The sequence below is a fragment of the Prunus persica genome, chromosome G1, assembly GCF_000346465.2.
Source record: "Prunus persica cultivar Lovell chromosome G1, Prunus_persica_NCBIv2, whole genome shotgun sequence".
In the NCBI taxonomy this organism is placed as follows: domain Eukaryota; kingdom Viridiplantae; phylum Streptophyta; class Magnoliopsida; order Rosales; family Rosaceae; genus Prunus; species Prunus persica.
The window spans coordinates 36,206,090-36,228,884 of record NC_034009.1 but is presented as its reverse complement, the minus strand read 5'-3'; the positions used below and the strand labels follow the sequence as shown (position 1 = coordinate 36,228,884).

Below are 22,795 nucleotides of genomic sequence, written 5' to 3'. Positions count from 1 at the left end.
GAATCCCTTTGAAAACCAATTATGCATCTACTTGTTCTTTTTTTTTATTTATTCTTTATATAATCTTTTGGAGCCTTTAAAAGCTGGCCACGTGTAAAGCAATGGGAACCAACTTTTTGTCATTTTTCAAGCTTTCTCAAATAGATATAAACAGCCCATATATTTTTTCAACTTGATTTTTAACGAGAAAAAGATTCAATAATCAAAATTAAAATCAAATGGTTAAAATAATTTTTTAAATTTATCTGAATGAGATCCCACTCTCAAACTCTACAATCATTCTCATTTTAATTTTAAGCGAAAAAAAAAGTTATGTTTATGGAATTTTAATTTTTTAAGATTAAAATGTTTAGAAAATTAATTCATGAATGTTGAAACAAAAATAATGTCAAGAAAAATTAATGACAAAAAAAAATTAAGTGTTAATCATTCTTAAACAATTTAATAAAGTTGCGGACTCAAATTATGAGTCTGCAAGGTTGGAGAAAAAAAAAATTTAAGTCCTAAAAATACGTGAATAGTGGTATTTTAGAAGGTGAAAATTTAAGTTTAGCCCAAATATGAATGGAGATGGTCTTAATAATGTCCTTTCGTCTCATCCCGTAGAGCCTAATGGGCCGTTTGTTTTGGGCTTAACTTCTTTTTGATCGGCTGCGAAAAATGACAGCCCAACATCGCAAACCGTGAAGAGTATCGATCACGAAAATGGGCCAATCGCACGTTTACACGCCCACTGCGCTTTGCAATCACGAGCATGAAACGTCAGGAGCGCATATTAATGGATGGATCGTGATGTAGCGTAATGCGCACACCAATAAGGACTGAAAATTAATACGAAAGAACCTTCGGCAGTTGCAAATACCTGGACAGTTGGAAGTGGCTGTCCGCCACGTGGCTTTCCCGTTAGTCGCTCGATTTTTTGAGTGAGAGTGAAATACACAAACGAACGTGTCATTCCGGAGTACCTTTACGTATTTCTCCGAGACAAAAAGTTGGTTCTTCGCTTTCCCTTCTTCACCAATCATTAATCTCCTTCTCTCTCTTTTTGCCTGAGAAACCTTTTTTAGGGTTTTCTTTTTATTTATTTATTCCTCTGGAGTTTCTGTGAAGTCGAAGCGAAAGCGCGGCAATGGCAATGGCCATGGCCTACAAGCCTTAATTCGACTCTCGCTTTGCAATTCGGTTTAATTCGCTTTATGTGCAAGACCCGCTTGGATCAGTTGGAGTTTGAATTACTCGGATTGGTTCAGGTACTCGTTTTTCTTATAATTCTGCATTTATTTGATCTAATTAATTATTGCGGACTTTGTCTGTCTACTTTGTTTACAATTTTCACAGAGTCTGAATCTTTGATCAAATTCTTAATAATTGGTTGTTTGAGATTTATGTATGTGTGAAATCCAACGGTTGCTTCGGTATGTTGTTGCATATAATTTGAATCGAAGCAATGTGAGCAGCTTTTGTTTTGTCTTAGTGAGAAATGAAGTTGAATTTCGTATATCAATAAGGAAACAATGACTTATGGATTCTACTTTTAAATTCAGATAGGTAGGAAAATTGCAGCAGCTGAGTGTTCAGCTTATGGTGTAATCGGGATGTCTCGTGTGTGTTTCGTTGGGTGATGAGATACTTGGAAGCTTGCAGATATAGTGTACAGAAATGAATCTTGCAGCTCTTTTGACTTCTGCTGGAATTAATATAGCTGTGTGTGTGATACTTTTTTCGCTGTATTCGATATTGAGAAAACAACCAAGCAATGTTAATGTCTACTTTGGACGAAGAATTTCAATAGCCACAAGAAGAAGTGACCCCTTCTGCTTGGATAGATTTGTTCCGTCTGCTAGTTGGCTATTGAAAGCCTGGAGAACGAAAGAAGAAGATTTATTGGCTGTTGGTGGCTTGGATTCTGTAGTTTTTATCAGGATGGTTGTTTTCAGGTAATTCAACCCTGCCCAGATTATTATGCTTTATGTTTGTGCCATTTCAGTCTCAGCTCAATTCCATGCTTGTACAACAACGATTTCTACTTAATGGTTCTATGTTTCTCACTTCCCCTAATTGTTTATCTATTTACAGCCTTCGAATCTTTTCCATTGCTGCTGTCGTATGTGTTTTTATAGTGCTTCCGGTGAATTATCATGGGCAGAAGATGCATCATCAGCACATCCCTTTACAATCCTTGGAAGTATTTACCATCTTGAATGTTCAAGAAGGTTCAAAGTGGTATGAGATATATAGTCCTGATGATTAATCCAATTTCTAAAGAAAGAAAAGATTTATCGTATACTCAATCTTATTGTACACATTTGAAGTTGTAGATAGCAAACAAATTTTATGAATCCGCATATTATTTTGTCTCAATTTTGATGAATTTAAAATAGTGATTTAACTTGTTTGGTTATATACACCAGGAAACTAGTTTCTTATTGGTTATTTTCTCTCTGTTGTAATTCATCTCAGGCTCTGGACCCATTGTCTCGCATTGTACATTATTACCTTTTCAGCTTGTATTCTCCTTTACTTTGTAAGGATATAAACCCTATCTCCTCTATCTGTTGTTGTATATTGTAGTATATATAATTTAAGAAGTTCTTCATCTTGCTTTTAATCCTTACAAATATAAATATCTTAAGACATTAAGTCTATGAATCTGTTGTGGTTTTTCTGTAGGAATATAAGACCATCACTAAAATGAGGCTGGCACATATCACTGCATCTTCTTCAAATCCAAGTTACTTTACAGTTGTTGTTCGTGCTATTCCCTGGTCAGCGGAAGAATCATACAGTGATTCAGTAAGAAAATTCTTCACAAAATATCATGCATCAAGCTACTTGTCACACCAAATGGTGTATCGATCTGGTAAAATTCAGAAACTGATGGTATGTATGTGGCTTGAATTATTTATTTTGTTTCCTAGCAACTTAATTGTTTTAAAAGTTCTTAAAATCTTTAAATTACACAACAGTCAATTGCTCTATTATTGGCTAATACTGTCATAACTGCTAGCATGACTTGCACTTAGACCAATATGTGGTTTAAGGATATATGAAAAATATATGCTGGGTTTTTACGGAAACTGAATACAGGATGCCTGATTTTTATTATTATTATTTTTTTTCTGCCATTGCATTTGTTCAATTATTTCCCATAAAAAAATTAAATGTTATTTTTTTGGGTTTCTGTTTTATGTGTCAATGAATTTTCAAATTTAGGAGTTGCAACTACACCCTTTTGACTAATAATCAAGTCTTACAGAGGATTTGACTAGTAATCAACTACACCATTTATTGCTTGTATATTTTGGTGTGCATTCAATAATCAGAGACTAGACAGAGGATATGGAGCCATCAACTGTCATGTCTTTGTAGAAGATAACATAGACTACTATGGAATTTGGTGTGCAGCCTGCAATTATTCGGATTTTATTGTATGATTTTAAGAGTTGCAGTGCACGTTGTATCAGGAAAAAGGAAAACATATGATTACTGTTTTATGATTATATCAGTTGGTGCTGAAATTTTTGTATGTGAAAGAAAATAAGATAAACTTGATTCTGTATTGATGATTTTATGCAGTAGTTGAAGTTGTAGGATTCCAAATGCAAAGGAGAATGAGCAACTTTGCAGTTGATTCTTGCATTTTCTTTTCAGTTTCTGTTTTGAGGCAACTATATTCTTGAGAGATTTCCTCTAAGTGAATACCTATTTGTTTATTGAATTGATGAAAGGAATCTTTATTGTGATGAATATTGCTTCATGGTATTTCTTCCCTGCATTGAAGTTTTTTTTATAAATGTTTAATATTTTAGTTATACTAAGTATACCCCTAGATCCATAAATTGAACTGTGAAGTTTATTTTATTTTATTTATTTTTAATATAACAAATTTGGAATTTACATGTTAAACTTTGCAGAGTGATGCAGGGAAGGTGTGCAAGATTCTTAAGGATGCCTCTGTTGACCAAACCCGTAAACCAGATTTGTTTCAGTGTGGTTTTTGTGGAGGAGCTACTGATTCTTTTAAGATTCTCTCGAACGAAACAGAGAGTGTTAGAGGGAAGTCATCCCTTATTGACAATGGTGTGGGTGGAAGAAAAAAGGTCACACAAGCTCTGGCCCCAATTAATTTAATAGCTCTGGTTTTCCATCACCTATACATATACAACTAGTGGTTGTGTATGGCTTGACTCTTTTGCATCTGGTTTGGTCCCTTTAAAATGGTTTGGCAACCATTGAGTTCTTAACAAATTCTGTACTGCAGTTTAAAGGCAGTGATGCCAATATTCCTTTGAAAAATATTGTTTTGTTGTAAGCATTCTTAGTATCGTCATTTATTCTTGCTTTATTCTAGATGTTCCTTATACGGTTGGCCACATAGTATTTTGGACTGGAAAATTTTGGAAACAGAAGTATCTTTGGTGCGATTGGTTTTTTTTTTATTTTATTTTTTATAATAGAAATAAAAGTAATGTTGAATGAGTAATTAATATTTATATATAATGTATGTATTTTATTTATGTGAGTTAATAGGTTTATTTCACATAAAATCCCCCCCCCACACACACAAGCACATATATTTATGCCATTCTTCCCGTAATTAGTCCATTTATATATGGCGCGAGTCTGACAGGACCTAAATCTGCCAAGTAGCTAGCTGGCCAAAATTCCCACATGGAAGTCATAGACATGAGGATAAATCTGGCCCACATAGTCTCTTCCCCATAAGAAAAATGAGGATAGACATTTTTCATTTGTGGTTCTGTTTCTTTGACTTGATCTTGTCGTAAAAATGTATTTCTGCGAGTGAGCCAAAACTTTTTGTGGAAATTGAAAAATTGTAACCTAAAATATGTTGGGGTCTTACATACAGGTGTGTGCTGCTGGCTTTTGTCTTTTTCAAGACTCGCTATGCTGCTGTTTGTTACTTCACAGGGTGCTTTCAGTCATCAAATCCCCTTGTTATGGTATGGGGTGACAGATATGCTCCCCGGAACCAAATGATGTTTATTGGTCAAACCTTTTGGATACCGTACGGACAATGTGGATCCGGAAGATAGCTACACTCTGGCTGCTATGCTTTATGCTTGTGTTCTTATTCCCGTCACATTTGTTCAAGGCTTGACTCAACTAGAATTTCTACAACAAGCATTTCCATTTCTGAGAGGACTTCTTAAGAAGTAAGTAAACAATGACACACATTTTGTGCTTGTTACTGTATTTTTAATGCTATTTACCATATTTTTTTGTTATGCTTGACACGGACATTTTGTGCTTGCAGGAAAATTATAAGCCAGCTGGTGACGGGGTACCTGCCAAGTGTGGTTTTAATTTTGGCTTTTTACTCAGTTCCACCAGTTATGATGCTATTTTCGACAGCAGAGGGGTGTATCTCCCGTAGTGGGAGGAAAAAGAGTGCATGCTTCAAAGTCTTATACTTCACAATCTGGAATGTCTTTTTTGTTAATATTTTTACTGGTTCTCTTATCCGCCAATTGAGTGTATTTGCTAGTGTGAAAGACATACCTGCGCAACTTGCCAACGCAGTTCCAGCACAGGTGATATGCCCTTGATTATTAAATCCGATACAAGTGCCTACTGTTTTTTTGGGTTCAAGTTCGGAACTAATATGCTTTGCAATTGAGAAGGATTAAGCCCTCTACTTATAGATATTACTTTGTCCATTTACAATTGTCTTCTTATGTAAACTTCAAGCCATTTTAATTTGAACTGATGGTCATAAGGGTTAACAAAGTGATGTAAGAGTTTTATAAGTGTTAATGATCTTTAGTCCTCGTGCTAGTAATGAGCCTTATAAAAGTTTTCCAGTCTTTTTTTATCTTAGAAAGTGTAGAGCTTTAATATTGATTTTAATTATGAGTATGGTTTCAAATTTTCAGGCTAAATTTTTCATGACTTATGTTTTATCATCCGGTTGGGCAAGCTTGGCATGTGAACTCATGCAAATTTATCCTCTTCTCTGCAACTATTTCCGAAGGTTCATATTACTCAAGGATGGGTACAATGACACACTAACGTTTCCATATCATACAGAAATTCCTAGAGTCCTGCTGTTTGGGTTTGTTGGCTTCACCTGTTCCATCTTGGTTCCCCTAATATTGCCATTCTTGCTGGTTTACTTTGTACTTGCTTACCTTATATATCGAAACCAGGTGAGGGCTCTTCTTATCAATGCTTTTTAACATCATGCATTCCATGGGTTAGCATTGGTTTTTATTTGCTGTTCTTATATGTTATTATACATCAAACCAAGTAAACCCGGTATCTTGTAAATGAGGTTATAGCTACGACATTTTTATGCAAAATCTGCATAGAATGAAGTTGCACTTATTTTCTTGTTCTGTGCTCTTTAAGTTGGAAGGTAATATTAGGGATATTTCCAGAAACGCATGTTCTTAGTGCCTGTCTGGTTGTGTTTGCAGACAGTTTTGGAATGGAAATCACATTGTAGAAGCCCATTTTCTGATTTTAGTTTTATTAGGTTTGAAGGAAATTTGGATGTTGTATTAGATTCGTTGTGGTTTCCTTTAGCTTTTGGTCATCAAAGTTACATTAAAGACCTCGTATAAAGAATTAAATAAAAAGTTGAATAAAGGATTTTCTTTTTGCAGGTGCATTCACAATGTTGTATTACATTATCATATAGCGTTCCTTATTGTGTAGGTCTATGTTTATTTTTTGAGAACCAGTGTAGGTGTAGGTGTGTTGTGAGCGTCATGTGTGGTCTTTTACTTTATTGTTATTTTTTTCCTTCTTAGTAATTGTGTTTAATTATTGTCCCCATTTCATAGTTATTGGTTTTTTGCGTCTTTCTTTCTTTGGAGAATCAAATAATGGATTGAATCTTAAAATGCGCATTTCAGATTCTCAACGTGTATATACCAAAATATGAAAGTGGGGGAGAGTTCTGGCCTATGATGCACAATACAGTCATTGTTTCGTTGATTCTTATGCAAATAATTGCCCTCGGTGTCTTTGGATTAAGAAAATCACCAATTGCATCAGGTTTCACTATCCCACTGCTTATTTTCACCCTTCTATTTAACGAGTACTGTCGACAGCGGTTTCATCCGATATTCAGGAACCACGTTTCAGAGGTTGTAATTCAAAATGGACTTTCTGCATGTGTGTGTGTGTGTGAGACCATTACGTCTCTGTATCTCTTCTGAATCTTGATGAGGGCGTTGTTTACAGATTCTCATGGAGATGGATAAAAAGGATGAGCAATCGGGGAGGATGGAAGAGGTTTATAAACAGCTGCATTCAGCTTATTGCCAGTCCCCAGTCACCCCTGATGACTCATTCAATTCTGGACACGTGAATCATCACGAGGACGGGGACAGCATGCAGGATCCAGAGAACGTGAACCCAGGTTTGCTTCATCCAACACTTGGGAGAGTTTCTGTATCCGGCATCAATGTTGTAATTGCCTGGTTGTTTGTGCTTTTCTCCTTTCAGGGAAAGAACCTAACCAAGTAAATCCAACATGGGATGTTACTTTTGATGGAGCAGAATCTAGCCAGAAGTAAAATGAGTTCTCGTGGTACATAATTGACTCTATTTTTTATATCCAAATTCATGTCCATCCATTATAAATTACCATATTTGATGGTGCCTGCCGGAATGAGATGCTTGGACGAGTAAAAGTATATCTTGAGGAGCACATTCTCGTTTTGGCCCGAAAATACCTTTGGAAGCCTTGTACAGACACAACTCGAGTGAGACATTTGGTTTCAAAGTTCAGAACTTCCACAAGCATACAATCAGGCTCTTTCTTTTTTCCTTTGTTTATCCCAGTTTTTCTTTATAGGAAATCCAAAAGCAAACTCTTATTTTGTACAGTTGTGATCGAGCAAGCAAATAGTTGTACATGTCGTTGTAGCCCTTGTGGGCTTTTCATATTCATAGTGATGTTCAGTATTTTAATACGCCATATGTGCTCAAACAGTTCAAAATATATGGAAGTTCGATTAGTTGATTCTCCAAGCAACAGAATGAATTGCATATATATATATATATATATATAGTTAATATTACAATGATTCCAAAAAACTCATCCCCATCTTCCTCCCCAAAAGAACTAAAAAGAAAAGCCCTCTGCAGAAAATTAAGATTTCACGTCCATGGGCAAGGAAGCATCTTCATCTCTTTTGTTCAATAAACCTCTCCAGAGCCACAAGACCTGCATGAACCCGCCATTCGCAACATGCAGAACAAAAACTCGGGCTTGCATTGGTAGGCCGGCAGAGACAAACTTAACAGCAGCAAGAAAGCAGCCGATGCCTAAAAAGTGCTTTTCAAGTCCACTCTCCTCTGAGCTTGGAAGCACTTGCTGCAACCCCTCTTTCAAGACATCAGTCAAGAAGCACCCAACAAAGAGACCAAAGGGCATGATCAATTCATAGTTACTGGAGATAGAAAATATGATATCTGATAAAAAACTAAGGACACCAAAGCTGATAAAGGACCATTTGAGTGCCTTGTACCCAAGAAGAAGCAGCTGCTCCAAAGCTGTATCTGCTGCTTTCTTCCATGGAAGCTCTTTCACTGGGACGGGTATGGCTTCCCACAGCTTATCCTTCACAACACTGACTTCAATTTTCTGCTTCTGCTTGTTTTCTTTATTGGGTTCGCCAAATTGTGCCATGGAGGACACTGCTTTTATGCAGCTTGAGGAGAAGGGTCGGCGACGGAGATGTAAAAGAAAGCAACTTCTGGGTTGGCATGGTTTCTGTTCAAAGACATTAATCTGAAATAGAGAAAATTAAGAACCAATCAGTTATCCAAAAGTTTGAAAATTTCAGATATTTCAAAAAGTTGGAAATTTAGTAGAGTGAGAGAGTGAAGAAGGGTACCGGAAATTTGGGGATTGAAGACGAAGGCGACGCAATAGACGCCGGAAACGCCATTGATACCGTCTGGTTTCTTCCTCTTCTATCTCCAGAGTTTTCTCCTCATTCTCTAGGGTTTAGCTGATGATGCCAAGTTGGGGCATTTCCCACAATATTCAAACGTAAAATTCACTGGCTTATTTTATTATTTTTATAAATAAAAACTAGTAATTTCAGTTTTGGGTCAGGCTGGTCAAGGTTTGAAGAGTTTGGACCGAATACAATCTACTGGGCCCATCAGACCAAAAAAAAGAAGAAGGTTTTTGGGCCTTATCACCTATATACATAAAGCAAAAGACAGAAAATGATAAAATATTCAAAATACCAGAAAATGTCCTTAATTAATGCAAACATTAAGAATTGAAATTATTAATTAAATGAAGATAATACGGTAAATTCACTTTTTTCATATTAAAAAAATTAAAATTAAAATTAAAAAGAAAAATCAGATAATAAATCATATTTTTATAAAACGCAACTACCCATTATCTTTTTTAATTTTAAAATAAAATTAATTTTAAAAAAAAAAAGTCTCCCACAGGCGTGGAAGAAGAGGCTAGTACAACATAAAATAAGAATTCTATAGTGAAAGCCTTATATATGACCCTTAGGTGAGACTCTATTTCTTAACCGTTAGATCAAATTAGTTAGATTGATATAACGATTAAGAGATAAGACATTACCTTAGGGTCATATATAAAACCCTCATGATAGAATGACTCCAACATGAAGACCCAATAAAAGAATGTACCCAAAACCAGACAAAAAATGGAAATTTTGAAAAATGAACATAATGACATAAGATGAAAAGGACTGTCCAGTAAAAAAAATTCCACCAAAGAAAATTTGAAGTTCACTCTTTGAGAATGAAGTATTATTGGACCAAACCAAATAGAAGATTAATAAGCACGTGTTTAATTTCCTTGCGTATGGCACTGGTTAAAAGATTTTTTTGGAAGGCGATGCAAACATTTGTAACATTTAGCTTTCACCACTGGCAAGGCCAAAAGCCAATATATTAAATATTTTTTCATTAAAAAAAAAAAAGACAACCAAATGAGCCAAATTAATCGGACAAGTGAATAGTATACATAAGAACTATCATATTCCCTCCTTATCTTACTTTTGAAAACCAAAAAACCAATCAAAAACCACCTCGTGCATATAGAAGCTTAGCCAAATTGATTAGAAATGATGAGGATATGCTCCCCACTCTACTCCCGAGTTCGAATCCTCCTTTTTGTAGTTGAGATAAATTAAACTAGAATATCCCTTGTATATAAAAACACAAAAACTACCTCGTAACTGGTATAATAATTTGAATTATCACACCCCTATGCAGTAATATACTACTGTAGCTGTGCAGTCTTTTGGCTATGTTATTATTCTCTGATGAATTTCATTTTTATAATACAGAAGAAACCCGCTTTTTTCAGGTCCAACTGCTGAACAGCACGACAAACTTGCAAGAATTTTTCATGTTAGTGAGTGTCATTTTCATTGTATAATATTCAAAACAAATGAAGAATAATATTTTCTTGGAGATTATTGTGAATAAGGATCAATATTTGCATTAAAATATTTAGGGGGGGGTTTGATTTATTTGATTATAGAATGAAAAAGCAGTGACACAAGTCGTCCTTTGGTTCTTGTCACTTCTATCTAGGGCCTCAATTAGAGATATAAATTAAATTTTGGCGGTGTTTATTATCGTCACCAAGTTGACTGGAATTTAAAGGGTAACCACAACAAGTCAAATTTGATATCTTGGTTTTTTCTATGGGGACTTTTCTGTTCTGTTTCTTCTTCCTTTGGGATATTCCTTTTAACTTTACAGGAAGAAATTAGATGAATATTATTAAGAAGGCTTATTTTAAAATTCATACAGTTAAGCTCTCAGAACTGTTAATGTCTCCTTAATTTGTTTGCTGGAGTTTCTGTATGTCCGCTTTATATATGCTTATAATTGTAATAATATATATACATAAGCCAGACAGACTATGATCTTATGGCCATGTTTTAGATATCCCACTTCATATATTTATGACCTTATATTATTCCGAATACTTAATTAATTATGCTAACTATTTTATGTTTTACATAGCATATAGATATCCGCACGATAATAATGTTCGAACTTACGTGTAGAAGAATTTCTGTTGTCTTGCATATATATATATATATATATGTATATACGGTTGCTTCCTTCGGATTTAGTTAACCTAGTTTTTCAAGGAAATCATAAAAAGATTAAGACGTTTCATATAAACTTTGAATTTGAGAGTTGGTCTAATTAATGGGGCCAACTTTTTGAACTTCTAGCTTGATAAGGCAGCAACCAATTTCAAACTATGTCAACCAATTCTAACAAAGTCAGGACCATGGCTTACCAAACATTAATGGCAAAAGTTTGCAAAATGTCAACAGAAAGTAAATATTGTAATCTAAATCTTGCAGTTTTACAACTGGAATCGACTAATATTGTACTTTGTAGCAGTCAGCCAACAGATCAAATGTTGCCACAAGATTGAATTTACTTCTTTGACCTTGCCCAGGAACGTAAGTCGTAACTAAGCAGGTTAGGCATAGCGGATAGATGCTGTCAGGCTTAAATCATCACAGTGTGTTGTGATAAATAAATAAAAACTTATGGCTAACTAGATAAAAGTACCCAATCTTTCGGGGTCGTTTCACTCACAGATTCTAACTGCTAGAGTTTATGTAACTATGTTCATGATCATACCCGCTTAATCTGCTTATAAACTTTGTATGAATAATTGAAATCCCTAATGGATTGGAAACAGAAAACCAAGAAAAAAGGTGGTTGAATTTGGAAATAAAGTAGAAAAGAAGCTTTAGTTAGTTAACTAACAAGAGTTGGAAGTAATAAACTAATCATGTGGTAAACAATAATCTAAAATTAACAAAGGTCTCTGCTAATTAACATCTGCCTGCTGTATTCACATCCGGAAGAAATTGCTTGAATTTAAAACAAGTACAATTGACATTCATGGCTCAAGCTAGCACATGCTGGCTGAATTGATAGTTATTACATATACATATATAATTGAAGCTTTGTTAGGTAACAATCGGCATCGAGCTTATTGACACTTATGGCATTTGAAATTAGTACTCAGAACATCAAAAGACCAGATTTAGTCTATTTGAATGCCCTCTAATATGCAAACTTGCACATGATTTTCCTTTGCTTTTCTTCAATTTCTGTGGAAAAAAGCATACTTCATGTCTAGTCTGAGAAAATATGAAGTTATAGGGAGACAAAAATTGCGACTCGATCTCGTACTGTTTTGAAGAAGAAAAGAATTATGACATGTATGAGTCCCATGTATCTCCTTCTGTATGTATAAGAAGCACATAGATAATAATTTGAAAGTGAAACTCAAGATGAATGAATGCATTAATATTGTGAGTAGACATGGCTGAATGCACTTATATCCAAGGGACCATTAATAATATGTATACTTCTGACACATATAGCCCTAGGGTTTCACTATGCTCTTAGCTAGCCTCAAGGGAGTAAGAATCTTCAATATTTAAATCTGAAACGGATAATATGACAAGAAGAATATATGCACTTTGCCCAGACAAAGAGAAGAAGATGGTTTTTATTGAAATATTTGCAAGGAATGTAGATTATCTTTGCATGCAGTATGCAGTATGCAGTGCAGAGGAGGGTGTTAGCATGTGCCAGTTCAACTGTGTACAAAATATAGCATTAATCTTTTCAAAATTCTCTCTCTCTCTCTCTCTCTCTCTCTCTCTCTCTCTCTCTCTCTCTCTCTCTCTCTCTCTCCATACTGATGCATTAATTTGCGAGCCTTAAAGAAGCATGTTCCATAGAAACCTGGTGCGGCTCTTCCTAGCTATCGGCCGGGTTTCGAATGAACATTATTGTGACCAACATAAATATATAGATGCTAATTGCAAGAGAAAACACATACCCTTTTTCTTCTTTGAAAACTTCTTTCGAGAAATATTGCTGATCCCCACCGTCTGAATCAACAGAAACAAACAAACATGTATATATGTAGTTGATGATGAATCAAATGTGCACAAAGTAATATTGCTAAATAGAGGGCTAGCTAGCTTCGAGCTCCAAAGTACCCTAACTCAACAAAATTAATGAAGAAATTCAGTATGAAAATTACAAAGGAGAAGTGTATATATATAGCTAGTAACCATCAATTACCAGGACAATAATCATGGAGAGAAAAAACAGACATATCATTGAATGGGTTTCTTATTAGGGTTTCCTACAAAACATTAATTCCCACCTCCCCTATTGCTACCAAATCTCTGATAATATTATTACAATCAAATGTACAAGATGGTCATCACTTTTAATTTTATTGAACCCCTGCAGGATAGCTACTCAACCCATTATTGAAACCACATAATTCTTGAGGCACCAATCGCTCATAGCTGCCACCGTCGGCATCGACTGAGGAGGAGGCCACATGTGTAGGAGGACAAATCAGCTGCATCTCACCCCACCCAATACTTTCACCATTCATAACCATCATCATGTCTTCCCCATATAGGAACTCCAGCGCATCTAATCTTTGTGGGTTCATGTTGTTGTACACCATTTCCTTAAGCTGATCAGTCACGTAATTACCATTTTGCCCTTGAAACATGTGCATACCATCTCCAATTATGTCATCTGTATTGTTGTTGACCATGTACGGGGTTTGTTCAAATTGATGATGATGAGAGCTGACCATGATGTCATTGCTGTTTCTGATAAAGGCCACAGGAGCAGAAGACTGTTGCTCATAAACTTGCTGAGCAGAGTCAAGAGCTGGTGGGAACTGAAGATTAATGGTGGGCCCATCTTGGATAGGTTGAACATTTGTGTCATCTTGATGATGAACATCTGAATTAAACCTTCCTCCAAGCTTGATGAGCAGTTTTCTGATGGATGCGTGGTCGTTGAAACAAGGCTGGTGCTGTTGTTGATGTTGATGTTGTTGAATTGATGGGGAGTAAGGTAGGACTGTTGGCACTGCAAGCACTGGCAACTCTGGCCAGTAAGGGCTTTGATCATCTGCTGCCGGAACCATGGGATGAGAATTACTCCCTCCACCGCCACTCCCTGATGATCTTCTGATGTCTTGTTTGATCAGGCCGGATGATGATCTGCGAGCCAGCTGTTGTTCTTTACGCTGCTTGCCCAGAAGCTTCTTTTTCAGCCTTGTGTTCCAGTAGTTCTTTATATCGTTGTCAGTTCTTCCTGGCAGCTGCGCCGCTATTATAGACCACCTATATACATATATACATATATATTTGTAAATATATGAAACAAACCCTTATTTGTATCATGAATTTAGGCCCTCGCTATGTACAGCTAGATATAGGAAATTAGTTGCATCAATGTAATTAATCTAACTATGTATATAATATTAAGTGTATATACCTGCTTCCAATACTTATGTAGAGGCTGCAAATGATGTTGTCTTCTTCCTCAGAAAACCCTCCATGCCTGATGTTTGGGCGGAGATAATTCAACCATCTAAGCCGGCAGCTCTTCCCACATCTCTTAAGCCCTAAATTCATTCATAAAAAACTAAACAAATTAAACATAACCAATTTCATGTCACAAGTAAACTCTAATTTGACATTAAGTATAAACAAGAGGAAGAGAGAGAGAGAGAGAGAGAGAGAGAGAGAGAGAGAGAGAGAGAGAGGTACCGATCTTCTGTGGCAAAGCGATCCAGTTGCCGCCGGTGCCATGCTGTTCGATATAAGACTTGAGCTTGGTGTCTTCTTCAGGTGACCATGGTCCTCTCTTCACGTTGGCTTTGTCACAGCAAGGAGCTCTCCCCATCCTTAATTTCTTCTTGGAACCTAATTGAGCTAATAGCTACCTTGATATACTATATAGGATAGTTACACAATTATTAATCCACATTAATTAATATTAACAACTTTTCACAGAGAGAGAGAGAGAGAGAGAGAGAGAGAGAGAGAGATTAAATAGGTTAATTGTAAAGTGTGATGAAAAAGGGGATAAGCATGGTTCCCGGAACGGGGCCAAGTGGAATTTAAAAAGGGTGTGGCAAAAAGAACTGTGAGTTTGAATAGAAAATTGGAAGGAAATGAGTATGCCAGAATGGAAGCAAGGATTTTCTTCTTGTCTTTCTTAGTCCAGAATCATGCCTTTTATTTATATCATCACATCAGGATTGCTGTTCTTCTTGGAACTACAAATTCTAACGACATCCTCACCGTCTAGTACGCTGGGACATACATACATTAATATTTTGGCCCTGTATTATAAATAACCCCATCTAAGGACATATCTAATATTACCGTACATACTATTTTAATTCATTCACAATTTTCATTTATATTCACTCTCAAAATACATGAAGTACACAATTATATAGAGATACTATTTAAATTACATATTCTCTTTTCAGATAATGTGACAACTCATTACTACGATCATCCTTACTTAAATGCGACTAGTAAGAAAACATTATCCTTAATAATCATTATACATATGTAAAACATGTTTGTAATTCGATTACTCAACTCACATTTCTTTTCTTGTTTATTTTTCTGTCTTTTTGGTAAATTGGTACGTAGCTTTTCTCCCTTTATTTCCATCACCAAAAGTCAGCCTCTTGGTTTTAACCAAAAAAAAGAGAAAACCTGTAGCGGGGGTTCTAGAAGCAAAATGACAAGCCGTTAACAGAGATTGAAACTGAGTGGAAATTAGTGTACATGTTCCTTTTTGGTAGGTGACCAAATGACCAACAAGAGAAGAAGAAGGCAAGACAATTAGAAACCATTTTGATGACATTGATGGTTAATTTGTTCGATCCCCAGAAAAAAGAAGAAGAAAAAAGTACACTTATTGCGTAGGGGCCTAAGACTGCCCTACACCCTAGAGGATAGTTTCCACTGCTACTGACCCCGACCATGCAGCTATCTTTATGTGTGGTGCCACGTGGGGTTTCTTGCGCAAATTAAATTGCTAATATGGTATTTACAAATTGGGTATATAATTTTTATGTAATTGACTACAAAGTGATAAAAGATTTTATATTTTTTCCATTTTTTTTTATGTCAGTCAAATTAAACGGAGATAACTTCTAGACTTGTAATTTGGAATGACATGCAAATTAATTTCCAAGTCAACTAGAATGGCAAAACTTCATAAGAATTGCAGGGTAATTAATTTGTAAGTAAACTAATTAATAATAGTTAATTAATTATAGAGCAATGTGTAATGGGAGGCCAAAAGCGAACATGAAATTCAAATGCAGACGTTATGAAGATGCAATGAATAATTAGAGTTGGTGGGGGCAAAGCGTCAAATCAGTATGTCGTCATTTGCTTGACCTTTGTCCTTTTGTTTGCTAGTCATCTCTGTCCTGTCCCTCCAGGGTTTGTTATGTGGAGTGCTTCACAGAAGAAAATCAAGCAAATCGCGCAGCCATGCATAAAAAGCTTAGGCAACCCAGCGGTTTATCTCACCACATTCCTCATCATGTCTACCAATCTGCACCAACTAACTTCTTATTACTAAGCGTCGCGTTTTGTGTGCGCCGCTCTGCCTCTTCCCAATTCATTCTCATGTCGATTTCTATATATCAATAGTTGATAGTCATTTATGTTCGTAAATCCGAAAGTTAAACTTATATCAATCATTGATTGTCACTTAAATCTGTAAAAATTCATCCCACATATACCATGTTTTAACGTATCGAGTTTATGTTTCCATGTCAGGGCGATTGAAAATAATTTAATTACTGATGCATTTAAAATGCAAAGAGTTTGAAAAACATAGCATTTGAAATTTGCAACACAGTACAAAATTCTAAAGAAACGAAAGTAGAAACGCTAAGGCTTCCATGAATAAAGTATGAACAGAGCAATAATATAATAGATATGAAGATTGTGTGATGCCTCTGGTGGATCGATCCATATATTTCCAATCTTGAATGGACCTACATATTTCAACAAGTAGTACTATTTTTTTTGACAATCTTTGCAATTCTCACATCCGTTCCTTCTCCAGGCTCTTTGTTATTTGCTTTCTCTGTTTTTGACCATGACTTATAAAGTAATGTATATTTTAATTTGATGGCACACAACACATACACCAAGTCAATTAGCTGTATCTCTACGCAACTCAATTATATTTCTTGCTTATTTTTGTTTTGTCAAATGCAAACCAATCTTCAAAGTTGTCAACCCCATTTACACCATTACATGTTTGATTAATTATCTGTCATGGGTTTAGTTATTTGTCTACAATTGTTGTATACTTACTATATGGTTCTACAAAATTGGTCACGTCGCTAGCACGTAAAGAAAAGTTGTATACACCGGTTATAAGCAAGGGCGGAGCTAGCGTTATAAAAATAGGAATTTACTGCTACTTTTACGAAATTTAGTCAAAAAATTAGTCCATTTTACACCACCAACTCCTTAAATGAAAAAAGATATAAATAAATAAATATATATATATATATATATATATATATATGGGCACAACTTTTATTGCATATGCATGATGAGGTGGGAGTTCTATTTTCCACAAACCTTTTCTGGGTGGGTCAACATGGTGTAACTTGTAGAGAAATACTTCATTTGCATAGGCCAATAGATTATCTTTAAGTAATGCATGGCTGGCTATATATGCTGCTCTGCTGGTGCATAACCATTGCAGCCAATGACCATAAATGGAATGGAAGCATATGGTGAAACTTCATCTCCATGACCAAATGCCAAATGCAAACAATTTTTCCAATGTGTTCAGTCATGCATGATGCATGACCAGTTTTTCCTATGTCTATACTCTGTAAATAAGCATCAAATTTAGATATTGTGAAGGCGTCAATTTAAATGTTCTCTGGTTTATTATGTGACATTCAAAGTTGGTGACTTTTTCCAGTTTGCCAACTGAAATTTCAAAAATTTGGTGAAATGATTACATAAACAAGTTTAGCTGAAAGAATTGACACATAACGTTTTAGCAATTATCATTTTTTGAAAAATTATCTAACTAATGCTCCCCATTTAAGATATATATATATATTTTTTTTTATTCAACGTAGAAATTACATTGTTTGCAACCATATCTACAAGCCAAATTTTAATCACATTTGAAAAATTCTATGGGCTTTAGAAGAGACAGGCCAAACTTGATACCAAACTCTAGCCCCCTCTCTCCCAAAAAACCCTCCTAGAGTCATTTTTACTTTGAAGGGGGAGAAATCCACTGTTCTTCCTCCCTTCTCCTCTCTCCCCTCTTCTCTTCCTCCCTCTCTTCTTCCCAAATTTTCAACGACAAAAGGTTTTCCCTATTTGTCTTCGTTTTGTTATGATTTTCCCCTAACAATCACAGGTGGCTACGTCTTGGCATCGAATCTCTACCACCATCCTTTTTGCGGTTTCTTTATGTTCAGAATAAGTCACGTAGATTTTTTGGGTTCTCTGTATAGTTTTCATCTCTTCTTTTGTGAGAGTTTTATTTGTATAAGGCTTGGTTTTTTCAAGCTTTATCTCTTTTTGATTATTCTGAGTTTGCAATCTTAGTTGGGATGTCTATGTCAGAGTTTCTTCAATCTTGCTTGATCGTTAGTAGAGGCACACCAGATTGTCTTAATTTTGATATTAGACCGCTCCATTAAACTAATGTCTCAAACAATATAGTAATCACATTAAATTAATCAATGAAAAGTGGTTTTGGTATTGACATCAATCACTCTCTCCTTAGAGCATTTCCACTCTTTTGCCATGACAAAAGACAAATGGAGGCAATGGTTGTTACTATTCACATGAATAGTGCCCCATAGTAAATTTTTTTGTTGGTTTTCCACCCATTGCCATGGCAACCCAAAGGCAACCATTATTGACATAAGATATAAGGAGATGAATTTGTATGAAGATTTGGTGTGAAAAGTGAAGCATATGGCTAGGTATTTATAATATAAAAAAATTCTAAAATTTTTGTTTTTGTTTTTCAATTTTTGTTTGGTATTTAAATTGGCTACTGATGTCACAATGACATCATCATTAAATCATCTTGCCCAAGTAGTAGCCCAGGCAAGTCTTACTTTAGGCCTTGCCCAAGCTGATGGAGCTTAACGCTTGCTCTAAAAAGCCTTGACCACTGAAAACAAAATTAAAGGCCTAGGGGGCCTCTTGACCGGGCTAGCCCTCCTGCTTTAACTAATCGACACCATGGGCCATTCACCACCTGCTTGATGAAATGCCAACGACCCTATCACTTGATTATTATTATTATTTTTCATCCTGGCCTTGTTGGACAAGGTTTGAGGAAGAGAAAAAAACTAAATATCATTTTTGGTACATGCATCTTGCACTACTTTACCCTTATATACAGCTAGAGACCTCAAAACCTCATATACAGCTAGTGAGCCAAGTAATTTCATAAGCCAAGTAGGAATTGCTCCACATATATCATGAGCCAAGTAATTTCCATTTTTATCCTTCAACTAATCCCCACATGCGCAATACATGGTCATTTTTTACAGAAAAAATTGACAAAATTGATGGCAGGCTCATTGGTCCTAACGAAACGGAAGTTGAAGGACCACAAGAATGATTTTAGAAATTGAGAGACCAAAATGCGAATCGGATCAAAATTCAGGGACCATTGAACCTAAAAACTCTTCATAAAATTTCACTTTACCAATGCATTGGAGATCAGCATTCTAGAAACACACATACAAATCTAAGGTGAAAATTGAAAACAAGAAGGGCGAGTCCGACTCAGCGAGTGGGAGTCATTCCTTTAACTTATCGACAGTGGCGGACCAACTAACGTCCACCATGGGCCATTCACTACCTGCTTGATGAAATGCCAACAACTCTGTCAATTGATTATTATTATTATTTTTCATCCTGGCCTTTTTGGACAAGGTTTGAGGAAGAAAACAAAACTAAATATCATTTTTGATACATGCATCTTGCACTACTTTATGTTTAGAGCCCTCAAAATCTCATATACAGCCAGTGAGAGAACCAAAAGAAAAAAGATGAACATGAGTTCCCAAACTGTGGCCAGGATTCCAGTGGTAGATTTCTCGAAAGCGGACTGCCTGAAGCCGGGGACAAGCTCTTGGCTCTCAGCACGCAAAGACGTTTGTCGGGCGCTCGAAGAGCTCGGATGTTTCATGGCAATCCTACCCAGCAAAGTTCCTCCTGAACTTCACAAAACCATCTTTAATGCATTTGACGAGTTGTTTAATTTCCCCGTCGATACTCCTGACAACCCTTTACGTGCTGGCTACGTAACTTCCTGTTCTGGGCAGAATACCTTTGGAATTATTAATGGCACAAACCCTCAAGAAACTCAGGAATTCACACATCTTTTTTGGCCAAATGGAAACGACCAATTTCGGTATAATTTTATTCTACATGCAAGTTTGCCTTCCAAGTTCGATTTACAACTATATATATATAGCTTATTAGTTTGTTTACAAGATTAATACACTTGTTCTTGTTGCACAGTGAGACTGCTGACTTGTATGCAAAAGTGATGGCAGAGATAGATGAAGCTGTGACAAGAATGGTATTTGAAAACTATGGTGTAGAAAAGTACCATGACGATCACTTCCGATCGACTTTTTACTATCTCCGTCTTATAAAATACGAAGTACCCAAGAAACTTGGAGTTGATGTGGGTTTACGCAGTCATACGGACAAGACCTTTTCCTCCATACTCCATCAAAATCATGTCACTGGTCTGGAGATCAATACAAAGACTAATGAGTGGGTAGTTTTTGATCCTCTGCCTTCATCCGTGATATTCATGGCGGGAGACGTATTTCAGGTTTGCCACCAAATAATATCTTTGTTCATGCTTTATTTATAGCTCGTTTGAGACTCTTTTACTGGAGCACTTCTGCTTACTTCTGCTTATAAGCGTTTGTTCAAGATGCTCGGTTATTCGAAGGATGTTGAAATTTTTTATTAGAAATCTAGCCATGTGAGAAGCAATCTAAAATAGGCTAAGGATATTTGCATGCTTTGATTGGCCTAGGTTTGGAGTAACGATCGAGTTCGACCGTGTAGACATAGAGTGACATTGAAGGAAAATGAGGTGAGATACTCGTTCGGACTGTTTTCACTGCATAAAGGGGTGATACATGTACCAGATGAGCTTCTGGACAAGGACCACCCCTTAAGGTATAAGCCTTTCAATCATCTAGAATTTCTTAGAGCACAGAAAGACCTCAGTGAAACTGAGTATGCCGCAAAGGCATATTGTGCCATTTGATCATTTTCCTTGGTCCACGGATCGCTCCGATCAAGTTAGTTGTCTATTTGGTTTTATTCCTTTCTCTTCCATGTAAATTCTTCTTTTTTTCTTTCTCTTCCATCTTGATTGTGTGTGTGAAAAACCCCACTCCAATTATCGGTTCTCTCAATCCCTACTCTGTTATAAACTTATATGCTAATGTTAAAAGATGGAGAGTATTGGAAATAAAGGAAATGTTATAGAAAGCTAGAACGCAACCTTGCCCTCTTACTTACTTTGGGAGACTACTATTTATATGCGAAATCTTCGACACAAGAAAGCAAAAATAAAAAAGACCTCTCATCTCATGTAGAAGAGAATGTGCAATCAAGCACCATTAACATGAAAAAACCAAGCACTGGCATGCCATTTTCAATGTGATAAATATTAATAAACGGCACACTCTCTTGTGAAGCAATGAGAATAACATCACTTTACCAACACATTGGAGGGGAAACTGTCGTCTCTCTTCTCTCCCTCTCATAAACCAGAATCACTATTCCGATCACCAAATTCCGGCCAACCATCACCAGAATTCTACTATTTTCCGTTACTATTCACATCAGACTTCTACTATTAGTAGTTACCATTCACATTATGAATTCCACTATTTGCATCAGATATTCACAATTCATCCCTTACGTACAATGTTTTAACGTATCGCATCCATGTTAGGCCACTTCAATTAAGGTAGCACATGAGGAATGATTGTGAGAGACGAGGAAAATAATTTAATTGCCGAATGCATTTAAAATGCAAAGAGTTTGAAAAACATAGCATTTGAAATTTGCAACACAATACAAGATTCTAAAGAAACAAAAGTAGAAACGCTAAGGCTTTTCACTAATAAAGCATGAACAGAGCAATAATATAATAGATATGAAGATTGTGTGATGCTTCTGGTGGATCGATCCATATATTTCCAATCTTGAATGGACCTGCATGTTTCAACAACATTAAGTAGTACTATTTTTTTTGACAATCTTTGCAATTCTCACATCCATACAGGCTACAGCTCAAGCCCACTTCCTTCTCCAGGCTATTTGTTATTTACTTTCTGTGTTTTTGAGCATAACTTATAAAGTAATGTATATACTCAATTATTTCTTTCTCATTTTTGTTTTGTCAAATGCAAACCAACATTCAAAGTTGTCAACCCCTTTTACACCATTACATGTTTGATTAGTTAAAATGTATATTGTATGTCATGGGTTTAGCTCTATGTCTATGATTGTTGTATACTGTATGGTTCTAGCGAAATTGGTCACGTAACTAGGACGTGAAGAAAAGTTGTATAGAAAGAGTTGTAGGCAAGGGCGGAGTTACCCTTGAAAAAAATAGGAATTTAGTGCTATGTTTACGAAGTTCATTCTATCCACTCCACCCCAATAGCTGGAAAAAGAGAAAAACATAGGCAAAACTTTGATTGCATATGCATGATTAGGTGGGAGAGTTCCACTTCCACAAACCATTTCTGGGTCAACATGGTGTAACTGGTGGAGATATATTCATTTGTATAGGCCGATTAGATTACCTTTAATTAATGCATGGATGGCTATATATGCTGCTGCCTGCTGGTTTG

The 22,795-nt window shown here is 35.9% G+C and overlaps 4 protein-coding genes across 4 annotated transcripts; 2 read left to right on the top strand and 2 right to left on the bottom strand.

Moving 5' to 3' along the window:
* LOC18789966 (CSC1-like protein RXW8) lies at positions 963–8,004 on the top strand. Its single transcript, XM_020567906.1, is given in 13 exon segments — positions 963–1,250; positions 1,549–1,937; positions 2,077–2,223; positions 2,461–2,524; positions 2,671–2,880; positions 3,915–4,100; positions 4,871–5,090; positions 5,093–5,177; positions 5,279–5,555; positions 5,898–6,170; positions 6,882–7,115; positions 7,213–7,390; positions 7,477–8,004. Coding segments are annotated over 12 exon segments (2,223 nt in total). The 5' UTR covers positions 963–1,250; positions 1,549–1,659; the 3' UTR covers positions 7,548–8,004.
* Positions 7,974–9,025, bottom strand: LOC109950164. Its single transcript, XM_020567913.1, has 2 exons — positions 8,874–9,025; positions 7,974–8,767 (listed from the first exon to the last, which is right to left on the bottom strand). Exons 1-2 carry the CDS (start codon positions 8,925–8,927, stop codon positions 8,126–8,128), a joined length of 696 nt encoding a protein of 231 aa, XP_020423502.1. The 5' UTR covers positions 8,928–9,025; the 3' UTR covers positions 7,974–8,125.
* Positions 13,134–15,042, bottom strand: LOC18791041 (transcription factor RAX2). The gene is made up of 3 exons (XM_007224476.2): positions 14,622–15,042; positions 14,347–14,476; positions 13,134–14,192 (listed from the first exon to the last, which is right to left on the bottom strand). The coding sequence occupies exons 1-3, from the start codon at positions 14,755–14,757 to the stop codon at positions 13,277–13,279; spliced, it is 1,182 nt and encodes a 393-aa protein (XP_007224538.2). The 5' UTR covers positions 14,758–15,042; the 3' UTR covers positions 13,134–13,276.
* On the top strand, positions 19,885–21,413 carry LOC18790486 (probable 2-oxoglutarate-dependent dioxygenase AOP1). The gene is made up of 3 exons (XM_007224574.2): positions 19,885–20,313; positions 20,424–20,745; positions 20,956–21,413. Exons 1-3 carry the CDS (start codon positions 19,892–19,894, stop codon positions 21,190–21,192), a joined length of 981 nt encoding a protein of 326 aa, XP_007224636.2. The 5' UTR covers positions 19,885–19,891; the 3' UTR covers positions 21,193–21,413.

Coding starts and splice junctions, on each gene's coding strand:
- LOC109950164 (XM_020567913.1), bottom strand. CDS start 8,927: ATGGCGTTTCCGGCGTCTATTGCGTCGCCTTCGTCTTCAATCCCCAAA. Junction 8,768..8,873: donor CTTCAATCCCCAAATTTCCG/GTACCCTTCTTC, acceptor TCTCTATTTCAG/ATTAATGTCTTTGAACAGAA.
- LOC18791041 (XM_007224476.2), bottom strand. CDS start 14,757: ATGGGGAGAGCTCCTTGCTGTGACAAAGCCAACGTGAAGAGAGGACCA. Junction 14,477..14,621: donor CGCTTTGCCACAGAAGATCG/GTACCTCTCTCT, acceptor GAATGAATTTAG/GGCTTAAGAGATGTGGGAAG. Junction 14,193..14,346: donor TACATAAGTATTGGAAGCAG/GTATATACACTT, acceptor ATATGTATATAG/GTGGTCTATAATAGCGGCGC.
- LOC18790486 (XM_007224574.2), top strand. CDS start 19,892: ATGTTTAGAGCCCTCAAAATCTCATATACAGCCAGTGAGAGAACCAAA. Junction 20,314..20,423: donor AATGGAAACGACCAATTTCG/GTATAATTTTAT, acceptor CTTGTTGCACAG/TGAGACTGCTGACTTGTATG. Junction 20,746..20,955: donor TGGCGGGAGACGTATTTCAG/GTTTGCCACCAA, acceptor TGATTGGCCTAG/GTTTGGAGTAACGATCGAGT.